The sequence below is a fragment of the Sorex araneus genome, chromosome 3 (assembly GCF_027595985.1).
Source record: "Sorex araneus isolate mSorAra2 chromosome 3, mSorAra2.pri, whole genome shotgun sequence".
Lineage (NCBI taxonomy): Eukaryota > Metazoa > Chordata > Mammalia > Eulipotyphla > Soricidae > Sorex > Sorex araneus.
Genome location: NC_073304.1, coordinates 217,157,943 through 217,181,784, shown reverse-complemented (window position 1 = coordinate 217,181,784; position 23,842 = coordinate 217,157,943). Strand labels below are relative to the sequence as shown.

Sequence of the window (23,842 nt, the reverse complement as noted above, 5' to 3'; positions counted from 1 at the left end):
TTACTCCTAGCGGTGCTCGGGGACCACATGGGTTACTGGGGATCGAATCCAGGTTGTCGAGTGCAATGCAAGCCTTTATCCGATCCTGTACTATTGCTCCAGGCCCCAGGCAGGCTTCTCAATAGTCACTTCTAGTGCCAGCATCTGTCTTCCACCAAGGCAAGGCAAAGGACCCCCACCAATCCCACCTCCCACCTCTCCTCCCCCCACCAAGGAAGGGATTTGCTTTCCCTAAGCAATAAAGATATGTCCAAAGCTCAGAATCTCAGCTCCTCCCCCAATCTGCCAGCCTCCCTCCCGGAAGAAACTCCTTCACACTTCCCGAAGATTCCCAGCCACTCCCTCCGGGAGAAGGTGAGCTGCCTGAGATGGCACCAGGCCGTCCCCACACTCCGGCTGGTTCCCAGTTCTTTTCCAAAATATATTTGCAAATGGAGAAAGTGGGTCTCAAGAAGGGATCGCCCTCTTCCCAACCCCAGGAACAGCCCCCTCCACAATATCCACTCTCCCCAAGTTTCCATTTTTAAAAAACAACAGAGAAGTAAAAACAGAACAGGGTGCCCGAGGGCAGGGCGCAGAGCTGGCTCTCGGGGACAGTCTCTGAATGGGTCGAACTTGTTCCCAGATTCCCTTGGACCTTCTCCCCCTCCTTGTCCAGCTTCCCTAAGTCCGCAGGCGCCCAAAGTGAGCGCGGTGTAGCTGCCGCCGGTGCGCTGGGCAGGACTCCAGTGCCCATCAAGGTCCACCGGTGTTGCCGCCTCTGCCGGCCAAGCCATGCCCCTCTCAGCGACCTGGGAATTGGAGTGGGCGGGCAAGTTCCCCTGGGGGGCCCCAAGGGCCTTCTCCGTCTCGTCTCGGAGCCGCCGGACATCGGCTCCTCCGGGGACAGCAGGGCCTCAGGTCTCGGCCTTGGAATCACACAGTCACATCCAGACCCAGGTACTCGGGGTTCTCAGCTGTAGGGGTCCCCTCAAAGGTGGCCGGTGGGGAGCCCCGCTCTGATGGGTCCTGGTCCCAGTAATAGAGGTTGTCGAAGGCCGGGCTAAAGCCGGGAGGAGGGTGAGGCTGAGGGGCAACCCCACCCCGAGGTGCCAAGTACTCGGGATTCTCCACAGCACCCCCGAAGGCAAAAACGTCTTTGACAACCCCATTCTTCCCAGGGGAGAGTGTCTTGGGGGACAGAGTCCTGGGCCTTTCCAGAGTGGCCCCAGCAGGTCGAGCAGGAGACAGGGGTGCAGCTAAGGGCGAGGGGGGCTGCGCCCAGACCTCCAGCTGGTTCACGTATTCTGAAAGGCGAGAAGGGGGGCTTGTGAGGGTTGGGGATCCCAGGGTGCCTGCACAAACAGTGCCCCCCGAGCGGGCCCTGGCCGCTCCCCGTCCCCCCACCGCTGCCCCTCTCGGCCCAAGCCTGCCTTCCATACCCGGCTGGGGGCTGCAAGTGAGGGGGGCAACGTAGCCATCGGTCTCGGGGGGCAGGGGTGCCGTAGGGTCCTCGCTGTACCGCTGTAGAGGGCTGAGGTCGTGTGTAGGGAGGCTCTGCTGCCCCTTGGCTGCCCCCATTCCCAAGTCACCATCGAACACATCGGAGCCGGCCCCTTCTGAGGGGGCCAGGGGAGACCTGGGGGGCTCCTCCTCCGCGGGCTCCAGCCCCAACGTCAGCTCGCCACCACCGCCGCTCTAAAGACAGAAGACAGGAGGTCAGGATGGTGGCGGGGACCAGGGCCGCAGGCCATCAGCAGGACACCACCGGGGAGAGAACGAGTTAACAGTGGGAAGGGGACATCAGGGAGGCAGTAGGACCCCAACCGGCCACCCCACCACGCACTCACCCTGGTGGAGGAGCTGCGGTGCCGGCGGTGAGCAGTGCCCCCCATGCCCGGGGCAGGGTCGGGGCAGAAGAAGCCCTGCTGGGGTACCAGGTACTCCTCAGCGTCCACCAGGTCCCCCATGTCATCATCTTCCAGCAGGGAGCGGTAGAAGGTGCTGTCCAAGGGGCTGGCGGGGCCCAGGTCTTCATTCTGGGGAGCAAGGGAGGGAAAAAGCAGGGTAGCGGGGGAGGGGGCCCCACCTGGGTCTCAGCCCCCTGGGGAGACTGGGGGTGTCTGGCTGGAGGAATGACCACCCAAGAAGGCAGGGTATGGAGGCTCAGGGTTCCGCTCCTTTTTCCAGCCTCTGGATAGGTGAGGAGGGGTGGAAAGGCCCAGTACCTGGATGACCACAAAGCGCTGGGGGTCCCTGGCCATGCGTGAGAATTCGGCCACCAACTCCCGGAACCGTGGCCGGCATTCCGAGTCTATCATCCAGCCTGTGGCAAAGGGAGCGCAACAACTCGGTTCTGGCTGCAGCCCGATGGGCTGTCCACCCTCTCCAGCCCCATCGAGACTGGGGGATTCCAACCTTCCACAAGGGGATGACCAGCCATTGAAAGCTAGCCCCTAGCCACTGGCCCCTAGCTTCTCTAAACTGTGGATCACAACCCCATATGGGGCCATGCAGCCGAGTGCAGGGATTGTGGAACATCTTAAAAATTGGTTTCAAGGGGCTGGAGCCATAGTACAGCAGTCACCGTGCTTGCCTTGCATGCGGCCAACCCAGGTTCAGTTCAGCACCCCAAAAGGTCCTCCAAGCCCCACCAGGTGTGATGCCTGAGCACAGAGCCAGGAGTAAGCCCTGAGCGCTGCCCGGTATGTCCCCAAAACAAGAAAAGTGAGTCTAGATCACTCTGTCTGCGTGAGTCCGGAGTGCTGCGTGGTGGAGGAGGCGCCAGAGCCGGGTCTGAGCAGAACCTGTGTGCTGCTCCACTGCCCGCGTCTCACTGCACAGCCTCTCACCCACTGGCACCCAGAGGCTCTGAACTGGGGCCGTGCAGGGGAAACCGGTCTTTGCAGAATCGGTTCACTACATCAGGGACCCCCGTTCTCTCCTCTGCGGCCCCTGGCCCCGTGGAACCCGCGCGCAGCCCTTCGAGCGGCTCAGCCACACGCACATTTGACCATGATCATGTAGACATCAATGGTGCAGATGGGGGGCTGGGGCAGCCGTTCCCCCTTCTCCAGCAGGTCTGGAATCTCCCGGGCCGGGATCCCATCGTAAGGCTTGGCCCCGAAGGTCATCAACTCCCACACAGTCACACCTGGAGCAGAGAGCGTGGTAAAGTATGTGTGCGGGTGCGGGGTCTGAACCCCAGGAGCCTGGCACCACGGACTAAGGAAAGGCAGGGAGGCACTGCCAGGAGTGCCCCTTACCCAGCCTTTCCCCGGGCCCAGATGCAGGAAGCCCAGCAGGAGGAGGAAGCAGGAGCTCCATCCATCCTTTCCTCCCCACACATCATGGTGTGGCTTCATCCCCCAACTCCGGCTCTCCCTTGGGCCCCAGCCTCAGGCTGGCCCCCCAGCCCCTCCAGGTCCCCCACGCACCATAGCTCCACACATCACTCTGGTGGGTGAAGCGCCGGCGGAGAATGGACTCGAGGGCCATCCACTTGATGGGTACCTGCGGGGATGGAGCAGGTGCTCAGACCAGGTGTGGCCGGGAGTGGCCGCTGGGACTCACCAGGGAGTGGCCCCTGCTCTCACCTTGCCCCCATCCGCGTGGTACTCTGTCTCATCGATGTCCAGCAGCCGAGCCAGCCCAAAGTCCGTGATCTTGACGTGGTTGGGGCTCTTGACCAGCACGTTGCGGGCAGCCAGGTCCCTATGCACGAGCCGCACTTCCTCCAGGTAACTCATCCCCTGTGACGAGAGCATCAGTGTGGAGCCCCCCCTGGGCACCACTCGGGGGCCACACGCTCCCGGGAAACCTCCGTCCAGTCCAGCCCCGCCAGGACCCGGGGTTGGCCCCAAGGATGTCCGCAGCGCGTACCTTGGCGATCTGCACACACCAATTGAGCAGGTCCTGGGAGCCCAGGCGCCCGCGGTGTTCCCGCACGTGGTCTAGGAGGCAGCCGTAGGGCATGAGCTGTGTGACCAGCTGCACCGTGGACGTCAGGCAGATGCCCAGCAGGCGGGACACATACGGAGAGCCCACACCGGCCATCACATACGCCTCCTGGGGGCGAGGGGACCCATTGAGAGACAGCCCCAATTCCTACCCCTAGACCCGTGGCCGGGGTTGTGGAGTTTAAGAAGGGGGAGGGTTGGGGGGGGGAGGGTGTCGGGGAGGGTCCCTCCTGTGCATTCTAGCGGCAGAGGCTGGGGGACTCACGTCCAGGATTTCTTTGTTGGCTTTGGGAGACGTGTTCTCCCGCAGTACTTTGATGGCCACTGGGATTTTCACATTTTCTCCGTCGGGAATCCAGATTCCCTGGGCAGGAGGAGGAGGAGGAGGAGGAGGGCGTGGGCAGGCAGGCAGAGGGGCCGGCCACACGCAGGCACCCCGTCTCCCGCGCCTCCTCCCCTTCCCGCCCTCGGCCCGCCCCCGCCGTGAGCAACAGCCCTGCGGGGAAGCCTCTCCTCACGCCCCATCCCTCCCTCTGTTCGTTTCCAGCCCGCGCCCACCCGCAGCAGGCCCCGCCCCCCCAGGCTGCGGCCCCTCCCCTGACCTTGTAGACGGTGCCGAAGGCTCCGGATCCCAGCACCTTCACCTTCCTCAGCTCCGTTTCTTTCAGGATCCGCATCTGAGCCTGGTTGGGCACCGCCCCGCTGGGCGTCAGCGGCTCCACCAGCTGCGGGGAGGACGGCGGGTCAGGGCCCAGGGGCTGCGCCTCGCCTCGCGCGGGGGCTGGAGTGGGGGTGGGTGGTCCCACCTCACCTCGGTCTCCTGCAGCAGCCTGCGCATGGTGTACTTGCGGATCTTCTGCCGCCGGCGCTTGATGAAGATGCCCGAGACCAGACACACGAGCAGAAAGAGCAGGATGCCCACCACGGTGGCGATGATGGACGTCACGGGGCTGCGGTGGGGACAGGCATTGGAGGCAGGGCCCGGCAGGAGGGAGGGCGAGGCCTCCTGGGTCCAGGGGCCTGCGGGGCACTGGTCTTTGCCCAGGGACGTTGGCAGGGGGACCCACAGTTTCTGATCCCTCTTTCCAGCTCTGAAGCCTCCCCGGCTCCCTGCGGCCTGCCCGAGGCCAGGGGCCCCCTTGTCTAGTGTGCAGGATGAGGCCCAAGGTCTGATCCCTGGGACTCCGATATTCTGGCAAATGTTTCACTTAAATCTCGATTTCGCACACCTCCCCGTCTTGCAAGTGGCACCTGCTGGACCATCTGCCCAGACCCCCACGGCTCCCTGGTACCGCTTTGGAGGGGCACAGCTCATCCTGCTGTCCACAGGCCTGGCCCTGGTTGGTCCTGACCTCACAGACACAGGACGGCTCAGGGCACACTCCAGTCTCTGCCACTTCCCAGAGTTCCCCAGAAATCAAGTCTGACCTGTCTTGGCCTGTTTGCCCGACTCTACGGTTCCTTCCTCCTGGCTGCCCCCCACTGTCCCGGTGAAGAATGCAGTGCCACTGCACCCCCACCTGCCACCTCGCATCCCAGGTAGGGGTCTCAGCCTGGAACCCTTCCAAGACATCTAGCTACTTGAGAGCGAGGAGGTACACGGGGTCTTTGCACGCCTTCCTGTCCCCGACTCCCGTGTATCCCGAGCAGATCCTCTGAGCACTTGTGGGAGGGAAACGAAAGAAGGATCCAGAGTGGGGCTGGGAAGAGATCAGAGGGGCGAGGCGGGGCCCAGGCTGACCTGGCTCTCGGCTCAGCGGGGCAGCCCTTGTCATCCAGGTCCACACAGCTGCAAGAGAAAAAGCCTCATCAACGAGGCGGGCACCTTCCTGAGCTCCTTCCAGGGCAGCACCCCCAGGGATGGGTGTGGTTGGGTTAATCTCCACATGGGATGAAAGCAAAAACTGGGCTCAAGGTCACCAGAACCTCTCCTCTCTCCTCTCTCTCTCTCCCTCTCTCTCTCTCTCCCCCCTGCTCTCGCTCTCTCTCTCTTGTTCTCTCGCTCTCTCACTCTCACTCTTGCTCTCACTCTTTCACTCTCCCTCGCTCTCTCTCTCTCTCTCTCTCTCTCTCTCTCTCTCTCTCTCTTTCTCTCTCTCTCTCTGACTTTGGGATCACACCCAGCCCCCCTCAGGGCTCACTTTTGGCTCTGTGCCTGGGGATCACTCTTGGCAGGGCTGGGGAGGGGGCGGCATATGAATTCTAGGCATCAAACCAGGGTCATCTGCATGCAAGGCGAGTGCCCTACCCGCGGTACCATCGCTCCAGTCCTCACCAGAGCTCTTGAAACCAGCACACAAGGGAATTCCTGCCGCCTGGATCTCTTAGTAGAGGGGAGGGGGAAGGAGCTAAAGCAGTCTTCTTCGACCTTCTGACACTCACCGACTGGCACCTGTCCCGTAGGCTGATCCACGGGCCAGCGGTTATAACCATAGCGGTGGACCAGGGTTTTTCAACCTTTCTACACCCAGGGACTGGCACCGGTCTGTGGACTAGTGAGGGAAGACCAGTGCACTGAGGGAGCGCCAAGGAAGTCCCCAGAGCTTGGACACTTTGTAAAGGAGTTCCAGGGCATTGGTTGCTGCAACCTCTGCAGGGGACAATGTGGCAACAGCTATGAATTCAACAGTGCACCCCAGAGGCTGGAGCACTGGTGAAAGGATTGGTGTTGGAACACTATGCCTAACGCCCAGTGTTGAAGAACTTTGGAATTTACAATGACTAAATTAAAAAAACATTTTTTAACTAAAAAAAAAGTTAGTTTAGTTAGTTTATAGTTAGTTTAGTTAGTTTATTTAACTAAATTTTTAAAAAAAATTTTTTTCTTTTTTTTGCTTTTTGGGTCACACCCGGCGATGCACAGGGGTTACTCCTGGCTCTGCACTCAGGAATTACCCCTGGTGGTGCTCAGGGGACAATATGGGATGCTGGGATTCGAACCCGGGTTGGCCGCATGCAAGGCAAACACTCTACCCGCGTGTTATTGCTCCAGCGCCCCCCAATTTTTTTTGGCTTTTTGGGTCACACCCGGCGATGCTCAGGGGTTACTCCTGGCTCATGCACTCAGGAATTACTCCTGGCGGTGCTCGGGGGACCATATGGGATGCTGGGAATTGAACCCGGGTCGGCCGTGTGCAAGGCAAATGCCCTACCTGCTGTGCTATTGCTCCAGTGCCCCCCGAATTTTTTTTAAAGATGTTTGTCTTGTACGTGGCTGACCCTGGTTAGATCTCTAGAACCTCATATGGTCCCCTGAGCACTGCCAAGGTGTGGCCAAAACTCTCACAAAAAAGTTATGACACAGCAGTTCCACCCACTGGAATAGATCCTAAAAGTGCCAAGCCCTGCAGCCTAGGAGGTAAGGCCCAGAGCTCATGCGCAATCAAATAAAAGGACAAATGTGCAATCTACACCTCAGACTGATGCACAGTTTAAAATCCTCTCTGGGGGCTGGAGTACAGCAGATAGGGATTGACCTGGATTCCATCCCTGGCACCCCAGGTAGGCCCTCCAGCTCTGCCAGGACTAAGCCCCAAGCACCATGGATGTGGCACAAAAAAAAAAATCATTTAAAAAAATTTCTTTCCAGGGTGGGAGGTCGCTCAGTGGTCCATACTCCTCACATACATCTAGGAAACCTGAGTTCCATCATCACATACTCCCTGAGCACTGATCTGGGAGAGTCACCAGACCACACAGCTGGGTGTGGCCCCAAAATGAAAATAAATATTGTACTTGTCCCCAGTGCCACTGGTCCCAGGGCTGAACTATTCATCAGGCCCACACTCCCGGCCCAGGATGGCTGGCAGTGAGCCTGGTTAAAGCCTGAATTGTGCTTGGCGGTACAGCACACGCTCCACATGTTCAAGGCTGCAGGAAGGTTCCACTGTCAGCACGGAAAAACAAACCCAGACCAGAGTGATGGAACAGGGGTGATGGCACTTCCTTGCATGCGGCCAATCCCAGTTCAATCCCCAGCCCGCATAAGATCCCTGAGCACCACCGGGTGTGATACCCCTCCTCCCGCTAAAAGAAATCAAATAGGACATCTGAACTGCCACAGATCAGGGTGTCTGGAGTGTGGAGGAAGCGAAGCAACACAGCAACACCCAAAGGATGATTCCGTTAACATGAAACCACAGAACTGAGGGTGGCAAGAAAAACAGCACAGCAGGGAGGCGCTTGCCTTGCACACATCCAAGCCGGATCCATTCCTGGCAACCCCCAGATGGTTTCCCAGGCCTGCCAGGGGTGATCCCTGAACACCACTGGGTGTGGTTCCAAAAGGGGGAATGGCAAAACAAACAAATAAATAAAGACAGGAAGGCTAACAAGTTGAACTCGAAATTGCTGTTTCTTGTCCATGTGACCTACAAAAGCAGCTGCTCTCAGAGTCCACGGGATGCAAATGTGCAGGTGTGTGTTTATGGGGGAGTGCAGAGAGGAGACTGGAACATTCCCCAGCCGAAGCTGCTGCCTCTCCCCCCGCCCCCCCCCCCCCCCCGGGCAGAGAAGGGCTGGGGTGGCTGAGGTGTGCAAGAAAAGGACAAATCTGCTTCACACTGTTTCCATTTTATGTAAGTAAAAATATACTCTAGGTTTCACATATATGGACAATGAGAGAAATGGGGAGCGGGGCCAGCAACGGCTCACTGGGCCCGAGTGGTTTTGTACATGGAGGCCCCGGGTCGGGTCCCCAGAAGCACCCAAGTACTGCCGGGTGTGGCTCACCCTGAAAAAACTTGTTGTTGTTACTGTTTGTTTTGGAGCCACACCCAGAGTGGAGCTTATTCCTGGCTTTGGGCTCAGGGATCACTCCTGGCTTATCGGGGATCACTTAGGGCTGAGGAATCATATGTGGTGCTGGGGATCAAACTCTCAAACTTGGCTGGCCAGCTACAAGGCCAACACCCTAACCACTGTATAACACTCCAGCCCCAAACATGTGACTTTTATGATTAAGTTAAAATTAAATATATTTGTGTGTGTGTGTGTGTGTATTATATGAAATGAGGGGTCTTGGTGAAGCAAAGACAGGTGACCCTTTTACAGCAAGAGCTGAGAGACGCTCCTGATCAGGAAGCCCCCCCGCCCCGCCCTGCACAGGAAAACCCCCTGACTCACGAGTGGGTGCAGTTGATGGGGCATGGCTGGCACATGCGCTCCTCATCGGGAAACTTCCATATGGGCATGAAGGAGAGGTCAGGTTTCACGCCGCTGGGGCAGCGGGCCACGCAGAAGGGAGGGTCCTTGTAGTGGGCACAGGCCACGCACTCATCTGCCTCCTGGGCGGGGAGGAAGGGTTTGGGGGGAATGGCATGACACCCCCAGGGGAGTGGGCTCAGACCCTCAGGGGCCCTCACCCAATGCCAGGGATAGTCCAGGACCTGCTGTGCCCCCTGATCCTGTCACCCTCCAGGGGCCCCTCCCAAGCTAGAGCTTCCACTGGCAAATGGGAAACTGCAGAAATCAGAGCATAGTTGGGGACACTGCAGTCAGCCATCCATCGGGGGGCCTGTCAGGCCCGAGCTGATCCCGTTTCAAGGGTGCGTGGCGGTTAGAGCCATATTCCTTTACGAATGAGTGAATCCAGAGTCCCAGGCCCAGGTACTCAAGACTAATGACCCTGCCCCAGCCAAGGACACAGGCTTCCAGGGCGCCCAGCCTAGCGGAAAGGGACTGGGGCCGTCTGCCCCTCTCTACCACATCCAACCCCCAGCACCCCTTTCCTGCCACCCTCTGCCCCCGGGCTCAGAGCTCAGAGCATTGACGATTGGAGACCCCCTGAGTCTCCTTCCCCTGCCCCCACCCTCCTGCCCCACGCCCCAGCTCCTCACTGAGCCAAAGCAGGTGATGGAGCCGTTCTGCGGCTGGCACTCAGCGTGGCACGGCAGGCAGCGCCTGTCCTTCACGTACTCCGGGGGGGACCTGAGAGGGGAGAGGCAGGTCAGCAGATCTGCTGGCGTCCTGAGCCCCCTCCGCCCGCTCGCCCCCCCGCCCCGCATACCCCTGCAGGACTCGGCACTCCTCCACGCACTCCTGACCCCGGAGGAACTGGCTGCAGTTGACACACTGGGTGGGCCCCGGGCCCCAGCAGTGCCCCTGGGCACACAGAGGGTAGCAGCCCAGGCCCTCGCCCTCTGCAGTGAGGGGAAGGGTGAAAGGTGCGCTTAGCTGAGGCTCCAGGGGCAAGGGGAAGGGGGAGGCAGGGGGTCCTGGGGGTGGCTGTGAGGCTTCAGGTGCCGGGGAAGGGACAGGCTGCGGGCAAGGCAGGGAAGAATCCCTCGATCCCGGGAGGAGGGAAGGGAAGGATGCCCAGTAGGCCACATGACCAACCAGAGCCGTGCCCAGGCCAGCCCAGCAGAGCTGTGTCAGGGAAGGCGCAGGCCTGCCAGACAGTGGCTGCTGGTGGCCACAGGGTGCCCGGGGTGGTGTGGTTGGGTGCAGGCGGCCCCAGGGGTGCCCTGGGTGGTGTGTTGGGCGCAGTACTGGGCTCCCCATCTTACCACACTCATCCACAGGCCGGTTGGCACTGCGGAGCAGAGTCTGGTGGGGGTTCCGGAAGAGCTGTTCCCAGGGCACCGTGTGGATGAAGCAGAGGTGGGGGTTGCGGTGGACAAGGGCCATCCCGCTGCCCAGCTCCCGCAGCGAGCGCAGCCCCAGCCAGCGGATGCCCAGGCCTTGCACGGTGAGGGAGTAGGCGCCGCTGCGGGGCAGGAAGGAGGACCCAGCTGCGGGAGGAGCAGCACCCTGGAACTCCTGCCCATCCCCCGCACATGGCAAACACCCACGTCCCTGGCAGCAGGGGTGCCCACCAGGCCGAAGCTCCTACCCCCGGCCACCCACCCACAAAGCCCCTGTCCCCGCGGCTCCCAAGCTCACTCATGCAGGATTCGTCCTCGGATGACACGGAGATTCTGGAAAACGCCGAGGTCAGGCAGGCTGTCCGGCCAGGCAGAGATGTACAGGAAACCTGCAAGGCGGGGGGCAGGCCGGTCTGTGGGGGCAGGAGGCGGCCTGAGCGCCTCCTTCCAGAGCAGGGCACGGCGGGCAGAGAGTGCTGACCTGTGATCTCCTCCAGACTCTCGAAGACGTGGAGCTGCTCGGGCTGGAGGGGGGCCGTGCCGGAGGCCGAGTCCCTGGAGAGCATTAGGGTCGAGTCAGCGGGGCCAGGAAAGGGGCCGGACCCCAAGACGGCTCTCTGGCCCCCCGCATCTCCTCTTCCTGATGACTTGACCTCAGCTGCCTCCCTCCTGACCTTCAAAGGCCGGCCCTCCCTTGGGCGGAGTCCAGCAAGACAACATTTATATCCTCTCCCCTGGAAATGGCTACTTCCATGAACATGACCCAGAAGGACCTTTTCCCTAAGGCATGTACAAGGTGGAACCATTTCTAGCAGTGAACACTGAAAACAGCAGGCCAAGAGATAGTATAGTTTATTTTTAATAGGTGTATCATTTATATATTTAAAAAAAAAACTTTTTTTTTTTTGCTTTTTGGGTCACACCCAGCAATGCACAGGGATGACTCCTGGTTCTGCACTCAGGAATCACTCCTGGCGATGCTCGGGGGACCATATGGGATGCTGGGAATCGAACCTGGGTCGGCCACGTGCAAGGCAAATGCCCTGCCCGCTGTGCTATCGCTCCAGTCCCTATATATATATATATACATATATACATATATATATATACATATATATATTGGCTTCTTTTTAACCGACTTGAAATGTACAGTCTGACAATGTTTTTATATTTTTGGTGTGTCTGTTGGGGGTGGGGGGGCAGGTTTGGGCCATACCCAGCAATGCTCAGGGGTTACTTCTGGCTCTGCACTCAGAAATTACTCCTGGTGGTACTTAGGGAACCACATGGGGAGCTGGGGATCAAACTTGGGTTGGCCACATACAAGGAGGACACTTTACCCTCTGTACTATTGCCCTAGCCCCTAAGTCTAATGAGTTGGATTTTCTGTGTTATGATTATTTTTGGCTTTGGGGGACATATCTGGAGATGCTCAGGGGTTACTCCTGGCTCTGAACTCAGGAATTATTCCTGGTGGTGCTCAGGGCACCATATGGGGTGCCGGGGATCAAACCCTGGTCAGCCACGCACAAGGCTAAGGCCCTCCATGCTGTACTATAACTCCAGTCCCACATGCGTTTGCCCATGAATCCACCACTACAATCAATACCCAGAACTTTTCCCTCACGCCAGAAAACCTTTTCCCTCAGCTTCCCCTGAGTCCCTCTGCCCCAAGCAGCCACTGTTCTGATTTCTGCCTCAAGAATAAATTTGCCTGCTTGGGAACCTTCCCTAAAATATCGCTAATCAGACATTTGCTAAACATGTTTCTGGGACTGCTCTCGGTTGCCGGCTGTACCCGTGGCCCACCGCTCTTTGTGGATAAGAATCTCACTGCCAGGACAGCCCACCACTGCTCTCTCTTGTCACCTCCAGACCTTGCTGTGCTCTTTCGAGGTTAGGGCTCTGACAGCGAAAACCGCCATGAACTCATCCTGACTTGATCAGGATCTGAACTCCTCCATTAAACAGGCGCATGGGAAAGCAACCATTCACAAAACAAATCCCTCCGAGCCCGGCATACCCCCAGCCTCCCCCCTGCTCCCTTGGCATTCCTGCCCTGTCACCTCCATCACCATTCCTCCCCTGCTACCACTTCTGGGTCCTCAGGACTGGATATAGATGGCCTTCATGCCGCCACAGGCCATGAGCCCACCTCGCCCCGACTAGCCTTACCCCTCAAAGCTCTCCCGAAGAAACGCCAGACTCCCGAAGATCTTCTTGCAGCCCGCAAACATCTGGATGTTGGCACTGGTGACAGCCCTCACCTCCCGCAGGTGCTCCATGCCCAGACCATAGCACACTGTGGGGCGCGGGGGGGGGGGGCGGGTGGTGAGAGGGGGTCATCAGCCCCCTCGTGAGGACTGAGCCGCTCTAGGAACTTATATTTCCTACTCCTGTGCACAGCCCCCTCCCCTGGCCCCTTTAATAGGGGATTAGAGGGGCGGCACCACAGAGGGCTGGGGTCTGAGATACTGGGATAAAATAAGGGGGTCTCAGGAGCATCGGGGGAAGAGGGGGACAGAGGGCTGGGGACAGGGACGGCAGCAGGGCTGGGGGTGGCCGGCGATACCTGGAGCACAGGGCTTGCTGCATTTCTCACACCGCTGGGTTCCGTCACTAGCTGTCACCTCCTGACTGTCCATCGGGCAGACCAGGGTGCAGGAGCCCACGTCCGTAGACAGGTAGTTGTCTGAGAAGATGGGAAGCACGTCTCCCTGGGCCCTGCCTGCCATTCCTTTGTCACCAAGCCCAGAAAGTGCCACAGGAATGAAAGGAACCAGAGGCCAGAGCAAGAGGACAGCAGGAAGGGTGCTTGTCTGGCACACGGTCAACACACGTTTGATCCCCAACACGGCCCCCTGAGCCCCGCCAAGAGTGATTTTGGAGCACGGAGCAAGGAAGAAGCCCTGAGCACTCCTGGCTGTGTTCCCAAAAATATAATAAGTGGACCAACCAACTCTGTGACCCCCCTTTTCAGGTTGGGGCCACTGATGAGTCCCACTTGACAAATGATGAAATGGAATAAGGCCAGACAGTCCCACACCTAGAGAGTGGCACGGGCAGGTTTCACACCCACCGCCTGAGCCGAGCTCTCAACTGTCCCCCAGTCTGCCACCCAGTCTACGGCTGTGACAGTCTGGGCGGCTCCAGGGGAACCACCGTGACCAGCTCCCCAAAGCAGCGGGCAGACGGGCCAGTCCAGGTCCTGGGTGCCCCCAAATAATACACAGAGAAGCTCCCAGCTAAAGGCCGCACACGCCCCTTCTCCCGGCCACTCACAGGGACAGGCAGTCACGCAGCTGGCGCCGAAGGTATAGCGGCCCTCGGGGTTGAGCATGGACTCGAAGGTGTCCGTGTTGTAGGTGACCAGTGTCGGGCAGAGCTGCTCACAGATGCTGCTGTGGTTGAAGTTGAGGCAGGCCTGGGGGGGACAGGCCACTGGAGTTCAGTGGGCTGCGCTTCCCTGGGGTGCGGGGCGGGGGGGGGGGAGAGGGCGGCACCAGGTGGGGTCACCCTCCCCCACAGAGAATGGCACCTGGTGGCACATACCAGGCAGTCGGAGTGCTTGGGGCCTGTGCAGCCGGCCGCACACTGCTCGTGGCAACAGTCGGTGGACAGCGGGCCTTTGCAGCGGGCACAGCCACTGGCGCAGACCGTCCGCGTCACTGTTGGGGAGAGGATTGGATGGCAGCCCTCGCCTGCATCACCCTCTAGGGGACACTCCATGCCCCAGGGACAACACAGAAGGCCGGGCACCCTCACATCCTGGGGGCAACCTCAGTTCCGCCCCCTCCCCCGCCCCCACCAAGAGCTCCATGAGACTCACGAATCTGACAATCCTCAGAACTTTCTCCCCAGCAACCAGAGGTTTTGCAGGTGGGAGAACAGGGTTTGCCTGGGGAGAGAAACAGAGACAATGATCAGGAGGCAGAATGCACAGTAAGGGAGAGATCCAGACAAAAATAGAGGCACCGGGGCTGGAGCGATAGTACAGCGGGTAGTGCGTTTGCCTTGCACGCGGCCAACCTGGGTTTGATTCCCAGCATCCCATATGATCCCCTGAGCACCGCCGGGAGTAATTCCTGAGTGCAGAGCCAGGAGTAACCCCTGTGCATTGCCGGGTGTCACCCAAAAAGAAAAAATTAAAAAAAAAAAATAGAGGCACCTAGAGGCACAGGAGAGGCTCAGGAACCTGGGGGGTGAGCAGAGGGACAAAGGGATAAGATACACAGGACTGTAGGTGGGGGCGTGGCTTTGATACTGGGGTGGGTTTTATAGACCTGCATGGGCATAGCTTATTGTTCTGCCGGAGGGGCAGGGCTTCTATGCCAGAGTGGGCGGGGCCCAAGCACGGGGCGGGGCCTACGTCGCTGGAGGGGCGGGGCTTACACGTGCGAGATCGGTTGCTGTCTATCAGCTGCTGCGCTAGCTCATTCTTCTTGTGGAAAATGTCCTCCCACAAAATCGTGTCCTGATGGCACAGATGGGGGTTCCGCTGGATCAGGACCCCTCCTTTCAGGATCTCTGTGGGGCGAATAATAATCAGGGGGCTCAGTCCCGTCTCTCACCTTCCCTCTCTGGCTCCTCCCACCTTCTAAGAGGGAGCAGGAGCAGAGACAGTCCCAGAGTGACTGGCACATGTCTCACCTCTAAGGAGTTTCTCATCCTTAACAAAACAAAAAAGGTAGCTGCTTCCCCGGCAAGACTAGCGGGAGGGGCTGGGAGAGAGCTCAACTGTGGGAGTGCGTACTCTGCATGCAGGAGGCCCAAGTTTAATAATCCCTGGTACCACTCAGTCCCCAAACTCAGAGGCAGGAGTAGCCCTGGCACATTGCCACATGTGGCCCCCAAGTAAACATGAAAAACTGCAACAATTCTCCAACAGGTGCTCATACATACAGAGCACCTGACACACACAGCACAGTCAACTTCACCGCTGCCAGGTGCAGTTCCACAGGTTGCACACTGCACCAGTGCCCTTGGTCAAGAAGTGAGCAAAATCCCAGGCTGTCCCCTATCCTAGCTCTCCCTGCGTCCACCCAGAGGGGAACTCCGGACGTCATTCACACCAAGCCTGCCCCCGGGGCCAGCCAGGTGACTGGGGTCAGGGAGCACGAAGAACACCTGTGAGGTTCCGAAGCTGCAGCTCACGCAGTCCTCCCTCGGCGGTGTCCTGCAGGTCCCCGTTTTCCAGCACCGCCAGGGCATACTTGTCCTCAAAGAGCTGAGTGCCGCGCACGATCCTCAGCCGCTGCAGAGGCACCCGGCTCACCCGGCTGCGAGCAATGAGCACGTAGCCTTGCACCTCCTGGATGTCCTGGGAGGGGAGCGGGCCGGGAAGCATCTGAGGGGTGCCCTGGGCCCAGGAACACGAGCGCCAGCCCCCACCCGCCCCCCAGCACTCCTGCTCCCCCACAGACAGCACGGAGAGGCAGCAGCTTCCCACCGCGCCACACCCGAGTCTTGAACGATCCGGAGGTAGAGTCGGGGGAGCACTTGGTAACTGGGGCGAGGGCCGAGGTCCAGGTCACCAGGTGCACAACCCAACGGGCTGGTCTCTGCTTCCTCCTGCTTCCAACCCTTCCCCCCCCCACCGTATGTTCCCTTTGATCTGTTTGATACCACCCTCACGCTGTTGCTAAGGCAAGCCTATTGATCCCAATACACAGATAGGGAAACTGAGACCAGTGGGGCCTGGAACTGGGCCAGAACCACCTCTCCCAGTAGCTTTCTCCACTCCTCCAGGTGAGAGAGGGACAGCGGCTGGGGCTGGAGGATGAGGCTTGGGGGCCCGTGATCGAACCAACAAGAGAACAAAAAGAGAGTAGCCAAGGAACAACTGTATCCCCCCAGCTGTGCCACAGCCCCCGAGGGGGACTTACACAGTTGGTCACGGAGAAAAAGTGTTCGACCTCAAAGAGGACTTCCTGCTCGGGGAAGCATCAGAGGGTTCCCCCCCTGGCTCCAGCAGCCCCTTCTAAGAGCGGCGAGCTCGGCCCAGCTGCGGGCCAAGGCACCAAGGCCTCACCTGCAGGAAGGAGAGGTTGGCGCTGGCGGGCAGGTAGGTGAGCTCCAGGTTGCCCTGCACCACCTGGCAGCCGAGGTAGAGGTGGCGGAGCATGTGCAGGTGGGTCTCGGGACTGGCGGGCCGCCGCAGCTTCATGTCCGTGCCGGTGCACACTGGCGGGGAGGAAGGATGGGGTCAGTGGCGCGGCCTGGAGCTGCCACCTCCATACTCACTCCCCAGAGTCAGGGCCTCGGGAAGGCAGACCCCCTACACACACACACACACACACACACACACACACACACACACACACACACGGGCCCCCATACAGTGACCCTGATGAGCTCAAACGGGTGGAGGGCACTCCTGGGAGGAGCCCTGACAGACTGAACACAGCGTCCAGAGCAGTGTGGCCCTAGGCCCCTCCATACAGAGGCCTGCTGGCAAATAGTGTCCCTTTGTCCCTAAGGCACAACTCATGGGGGTTGGGGGTAAAATCCCCGAAGAGGCCGCAGTGAATCATGCAGCCTGCGAGCAGCCCCTGGCTCTCTCCTAAGCAAACAAACTCCCACCCCATTCCAACACCACCCACGTGCCAGCTCCCGGCAAGGGATACCACCCCCATAATTCCAGAAAGTGGGGAGGGAGGGAGGGTTGATGGAGTCGGAGTTGGAGCACAGGGCCCACCGGGGGGCCTGGCCACTGCAGGGACTTCTGGGGTTTGCCCAGGCAGCAGGTGTCAGCTCGGGGCCCCTGGGACAGGCCCTTAACCAGACTGATGCCCAATGTGGAGGTGTTGATGCTGGCACCTCACCTCTGCCACCTCCTTCCAGCAAGACAGCAGAGAACCAGCTGGCAGAATCCATGCTGTGGAGTGCCTGCCCGCACACTACGTCAGTGCTGGGCACCTGCCCCAGGCCAACCATCGCCCATCGGGCATCAGGATGAACGAGCACATCCGATCACTCAGCCCCCAGCAGGGACCCCTGGGACCCAACATTCCCCCCAGCCCCAAGCCAGAGTCTACGAGGGGTGAGCTCCCCCGGGGGGAGGGTGCCCTGAGCTGCACCTGGCACCATGCCTGTCGGCAGGGGGGAGATTACAGTGCCCAGCCGAACCCGTTTTTCTGCTCTGGTGAGAAGATGAATCACCTGGCACGTCCTGCCCGGGAGGGTGGGGGGCACCCCCAGATCCACAAGCCCACGGGTGCCTGAGCTGCCTGAAATTCCTGTTGGCTGCCACTTGACCTCTCGGGATGGGAAGAGGACCCAGGGAACATGAGTGTGGGGACATGAGGAGCCCCCGCTCGCCCGACAACGTGGAGTCTCAATCCTGGGAGATGGGGTGAGGACAGACACCCCATGTCTCTGGGAGACGGGGAGCACCGGCCTGGGGTTCTGGTCTGGGCCAGTAGCCACCAGCTGCTAGTTCCCAGGGACACCTTAGTGGTCTCTGCTCTCACCCCTCAGGCAGAGAAGGAAGAAAGCAGAAGGGGAGGGCCCCGAAATAGAACGCCAGGGTCCCTCCCCCCACCAGACTCCCAAGAGAAACAGGAGCTGGGGGTGGCAGGCCAGGCCCAAAAATAACGCCCGGCAGCCAGGACCTCCCCCGGTTTCAGCTGCTTACAAGCCCAGCTGTCTCCAGCCCAGACCCCCTCGGCCCTGGCCCACGCCTGGCAGGGCGTCTCCACGCCCTGCTGCCCTCCACCGCCACCTCCCAGGGCACCAGCTGTGGCAGCAGGGCACTAGGAAAACAACCATGGGAACAGGGGGCAGAGGCTGGCATTCACTGAGCACCTTCTGTGTGCACCCCCACACACACCCCGGCCCAGGTGGAGCCCCTCCGAAACAGAAATTTGAGTCCCTCTTTTGCAAAGGACTAGCCCGACGGGAGAGATTCTCTCAGATCACAAAGCTGCGCGCGCCAGAGGCCGGATCTGAAGCTGAGTCTGTCGGACTGCGGATCCCACATTGCCCACACCAGGCCTGGCTGCTTCCCCACCCCCCACGCACCCGGCACCCTGCGAACGTAAACACACCGACTCGACTGATGCCACTGATAAACATGACAGGCTCCGGGCAGGGCAGGGTGGCTGGGCCGGGCAGAAGGACCAGAAAGAGTGGTAGCCCCACCCCTGGAGTGCCCTTGTTTGTCTGATTCGAGTCTGATTAAGACTAAGTGTTTGCAACAGGTGGTAAAATTGGTACCTACTCTCAGGGAGCTAGAAGCAACTTCTGGGCTCACCCCCACTCCCACCAACCCATCATGAAGCCAAGACTCTTCTGACATCCCTCTCCTCCCTATGGCCCCCCACACTCCCTCCTATTCCCCTTGCCCATCTTCACCTCTCTCCCCAGACTCCCCCTCCCCCACTGATGCTCTGGGTGATGAAAAGGTCCTCTTTGACATGGAGGGACTCTTTGTCCCAAAAACACATGCCCCTCAAGAGCCCAAACTCTGGCTCCCAGGGGCCAAAGAGGCAGGACTAGCCCTGCCCAAGGGCAGGACACAGAGTGACCAGACCACACGGTGATGGATGGACAGACAGATGAATGGGTGAGCAGATGGGTGGGTAGGTGGATGAAGGAATGGACAGATAAATGGATAGATGGATGGGTGAACAGGTGGGCCAACAGATTTAAGGATGGGCAGATGGATGGATGGGTGGACAGACAAATGGACCAACAGATGAATGGACAGATGCATGGATGGATGAATGGATGGATGGGTGGGTGGGTGGAGTCCAATCAAGGGCCTTCATAGACGAGAAAGACAGTACAGCTAGTAAGGCACTCCCTTGCATGCAACTGACCTGGGTTCGATCCCCAGTAGCACATATGGTCCCTGAGCCCCACCAGGAGTAATTCCTGAACACAGAGCCAGAAGGAAGCCCTGAGCACTGCCGGGGCTTACGGGTGTCCCCAAACAAACAAGGAGTCTCCAAACTCAAAGGGAGCAATCGAGGTCCCAGTGTCCATCCCTCTGTTCAAAGGCTTGTCACACAATCCACCAAGTCCTGTCGACTGGCCTCTCATGCCCAGAGTTTGGTGCCAACTCTGGATTTTCTTAACTGGGCTCCCTCCTCGAACCTGCAGGAAAGCCCATCCTTCCTCTGGTTTCCAGGGAAACTACCCACATCCCCAAGCTCCCCGCCCCTTGCCAGGGCCCAGTCTGCCCTGGCCTTAGACCAGCACCTCAGACCCCTGCACTCAGCATCCTGATGCCACAGACCTGACCGGGCCACTCACTGGGGAACCTTGTGTCATTTCCTGGACCTCGAGGGCAGCGACCAACTCAGTTTCATTACAGCCTGGCCAGTCGTGCCTGGGAACTCTTAGACCCTCCATGAATATTTACAGATTGACTGGGCCCCAGGAGCAGAGAAGAAAACAACCCTTATGCTCAGCAGAGAAAGCAAAAGAGAATTAAAAAGAACGGACAAATCGACAAGCTGTCCACAGACATGGCCAGGCTTTGTAAACAGAACTGGGCCATGCAAACATTAACTACAAACACTCTCCCACTCCTTGAGGGAGCACACACCCCATGACTCCCCTCGGCAATCTTGGGTCGGGGAGGGAGGGCCACGCAAAAGATGGAGGCATCACCCAGGAAGGGTTTCCCACAGGTCATGGGGCAGGGACGGGGGGGCAAGGGGGCTCTCTTTCCAGATCATTCCAGTGCCCAGCGGCAGCCCAATGCTTGAGCCCTACACTGGCTTCCTCATCCTTAACTGGTTGACTCCCCACCCCCCAGGTCCCATGCCAGCAGCCTTCCTCACCCTGTGGGTCCCCTGCCAGTCTGGGGAAGCCCAAGAGGAAGGGAGGTGAGGGACCAAGAGAACTTCGCAGCCAGAAGAGGAACCGCACAGGGGCTCCAGCTCCCCAGCTTTCCTGCTGCCGCGAGAAGGAAGAGGATCCCCTCTCCCACACCCAGCCACCTGGCGCCACTCAAGCCTGTCCTACGGATGGAAAGAGACTTTGACCAATTCCTGGTGCTTCCTCATTGGAGGCCAAACTGCTGGGCTTTGTTGGTTCCCTGGGAAGCCCTGGATGAGCCACTTCACTCAGGGTTCCCACCTCTGCAAGGACTGAACAGAAAACAAAGGGCTGGTGCTGGGGGGGGGGCAACCCTCCACGCTGGAGCCACGCGATCCCCCAGCACTCCTGGGAGTGACACTCCCACCCCCACCCCAGACGCCTGGTTCCAAACTCACAGAAAAGAACAAGGGCTTTGTCTTTTTTGACTTTGGAAGGCTGCTATCATTTTCTTTGCATTGGATCCCATCTTCCCTTCCTTTCACCCCTCCCCCGGGGAATATTAAAATGAGGTTACTTTCCCTAAAAGAAGGAAGGAGGCTCTTGGGAGCAGCAGAGGGGAGCTGAAACAGGAGTTCTGCCAGCTAAGAAGGATGTTTGCAGCGCTTTCCAAAACTCTGACCTTGGAGAAGGGGTCTTGCAACCTCCTCCCCCTCGCCTCCCCAACTCCTGCACCATCTTCAGGCCCTGGGACCTGATGCCGGGAGGGGGGAGGGGAGGAGAGGCAGTCGGCAGCTACAAACCGCATTCACTTCTCCTGCACAGCACACACCCCCCTCCCCATCTCTCTGTACTTGGCCACGGGGAGCCCCCTGAGAGATGCAGTCAGCAACCCCTCAAATGCCGGGCTGGGCCCCTCTCCACCTGCTCAAGGCCAGGCCCAGGAGAGACCAGGAGCAGCCTGGCCTCGCCTCGCCCTTCTTGTCTGAAGGTCAAGGGTGAAGAAAGCTGCCTGCGAGCTGGAGGGAAAGAGGAGCCTCCCTGGGAGGGAAGGCTGGGCCGCCTCCCTGTTCTAGCAGAGCTGGCCCTGCACCTTGAGGGAGTTCCTCGGAGCAGGGGCAGAGTTCAGCCCAGTGCCCAAGTCAGCAGAGGCTGCTGGGTGGCGACCGAGTCCAGGAACACACACAAAGCACACACAAACAACCCTGCACGCACACAGCCCCACACACATACACAACCCTGCACGCACACAGCCCCACACACATACACAACCCTGCATGCACACAGCCCCATATACGACACACAAAACCCTGCACATGCACAACACCCCCACATACAAAACTCTGCACACTCACAGCCCCCTACAAAACTCTGCATGCACACAGCTCTCCACAGATATACAACCCTGAATGTACACTCCTCTCGCCCACACACACAACCCTGCATGCACACAGTCACACACACACACAACCCTGCACACACACACAGCTGCACCCACAACACCCTGTATACAGAGCCCCCACAGACACAGCCCTGCGTGCACATAACCCCCACCACAACCTCGCACACACATAACCCTGCACGTGCACAACTGCACCAACACAACCCTGTGTGCACACCACCCCACATGCACACACACAATTCCGCACACACACAACCCTGCATATGCACAATGCTGCATAAATAAATGCTGAATAAATGCACACAGTCCTGAGCAGTCAGGGCCTTGGATCACGGTTGGTCTCGAGACTGAGGGGTGGGGACACGTAGATTCCCAGACTGTGGAGAGCACCCACCAGTCCAGATCATCCCCACCCCTCCCCCCATCTCACCCATCTGTGGAGAGGAGGCTCCCCTATCCTTCATAATAGATTCATGCGCCCAGATTCCTGGGGTCCTAGCTAGGATTCACACGGGGCTCCCCTTGGCAAATTCAGCTTCTCACCGGCAGCCACTGGCAGAAGCCCCTGGCCTGGCTGGATTTCCAGCCGTTTACTACACACTGTCACCCCATCCCTGTCTCCAACCCCGTGCCTCCCGGAGGCAGGAAAGAAGAAATAAGACAACCCAGCCCCTGTGTACTCCCCAGCCCTGAGCTCCAGCCCCCACCAACAGCACAGGGCTCCCCATCTAGAAACTGGCGCTTCTGCCCCAGCCCAGAACCCTCAGCCATCCACCCACTGCTTGGCGGCAGCCCATGCTCCGGGACAGTCACAAAGCAGCAGGCCCAGCGCTGGCCGGTGCGACAGAAACTCCTTCAAAACAAACGCCTCCCCTCCCCCCACGGCCAGGGCCACCCTCGGCGCCCCACTCCGCTGGACAGGTCGCCCCGAAACTGCCCCCACCTCCCATCATGCCTGAAACTGGAACAACTAAACCCAGGCAGCCGGAGCGAGACGGAGGAAAGAGGGGCGAGGGGGGCAGAAGGGACCCCGGGAGGAATCCAGTCCAGTTCAGTCTGGGGACAAGGCTGCCGGCTGGAGAGGCTTTGAGAAAACTTGGTGGGGGGCTCAAGGCGGCAGAAGGCGCGCACTTGGCACCGCGCACGTACGGTGTGTGGGGGGGGCGGGGGCACAACACAAACACACCGGTGCCCTCACAAATACAAAATACAAACATACTCTACGCTACAGTACACATAGTACACACGCGCACGCACAACACACACACACACACACACACACACACACACACACACACGTCCTACTCCCTCCCGGAGGAAACTTTCTGATCACTTTCAAAAACTTTTTGACAAGTTCCCGGCGCAGCCGACACGGGACCCCGCAAAGCGCCTCTTGAGTGGACCACCAAACCCCGGGGAACAACAGCAACTGCAACCCCCCACTCCATACACACACGCCCCGCGCCCGCCCCGGCTCCTCCGCCCCCCACCCCCGCCCGGGGCCGGCTGCTCTGAGCGCCGGAATCGCCCGAAACTTGGGTGCCGCGACGCGGGTCCGGCCCCCGCAGTCCCGCGGGGAGAGGCGGGGGCTCGGGGCTGCAAGGCCTCGCCGCCGCTCCGTGCCCCCCGCCTCCACCCCCAGCCGCCCTCCCCCCGACCCACCTTGGGTGCCCGCGGCGCCGGGGGGCAGCAGGGCGAGCAGGAGCCCCCAGCGGCACCAGGCCGCCAGCTCCATGGTGCTCACTGCGGCTCGGGCCCCATGGCTCGGGCGGGACCCCGCCGCGAGGGCGCGGGGCTCGGCGAGGGCGGGGGGCGCGGGGTGGGCGCGCGGCGTCCGGGGCGCGGGGCTCGGCTCTCCGGGGCTCGCGGCGGGGGGAATCTCAGCTCCACAACTTCATTCTTGCGCTTCCTCGCGGCAGCCCTCCGCCTCCACCGCCTCCTCCTCCTGTGATTGGGAGCAGGCGCGCTCCCGGCTGGCCCCCCCCCACCCCCTCCAACCACATTCCAGCGAGTCGCGGGGAGTGGTGAGTCCCGGCTTCACTTTCTCCCTCTGCGCGCAGGCCTGGGTGCGTCCCGCCCCGCGCGCCCCGGCCGCTCCTCGCCCGCTTCCCGGGAGAGCCCCGAAAAGCCCGGGATGCGAGGGGCGCCTC

The 23,842-nt window shown here is 60.0% G+C and overlaps 1 protein-coding gene across 1 annotated transcript; it reads right to left on the bottom strand.

Annotated features, from left to right (window-relative positions):
* Nucleotides 1-235: 235 nt before the first annotated feature.
* Nucleotides 236-23,637, bottom strand: ERBB2 (erb-b2 receptor tyrosine kinase 2). The gene is made up of 27 exons (XM_055130639.1): nucleotides 23,355-23,637; nucleotides 16,554-16,705; nucleotides 15,650-15,842; nucleotides 14,915-15,049; nucleotides 14,352-14,420; nucleotides 14,075-14,190; nucleotides 13,805-13,946; nucleotides 13,095-13,214; nucleotides 12,698-12,824; nucleotides 11,004-11,077; nucleotides 10,821-10,911; nucleotides 10,445-10,644; nucleotides 9,946-10,078; nucleotides 9,776-9,866; nucleotides 9,063-9,223; nucleotides 5,680-5,727; nucleotides 4,750-4,888; nucleotides 4,541-4,663; nucleotides 4,204-4,302; nucleotides 3,862-4,047; nucleotides 3,576-3,731; nucleotides 3,417-3,492; nucleotides 2,987-3,133; nucleotides 2,208-2,305; nucleotides 1,830-2,018; nucleotides 1,422-1,677; nucleotides 236-1,286 (listed from the first exon to the last, which is right to left on the bottom strand). The coding sequence occupies exons 1-27, from the start codon at nucleotides 23,425-23,427 to the stop codon at nucleotides 916-918; spliced, it is 3,765 nt and encodes a 1,254-aa protein (XP_054986614.1). The 5' UTR covers nucleotides 23,428-23,637; the 3' UTR covers nucleotides 236-915.
* Between the last annotated feature and the right edge of the window lie 205 nt (nucleotides 23,638-23,842).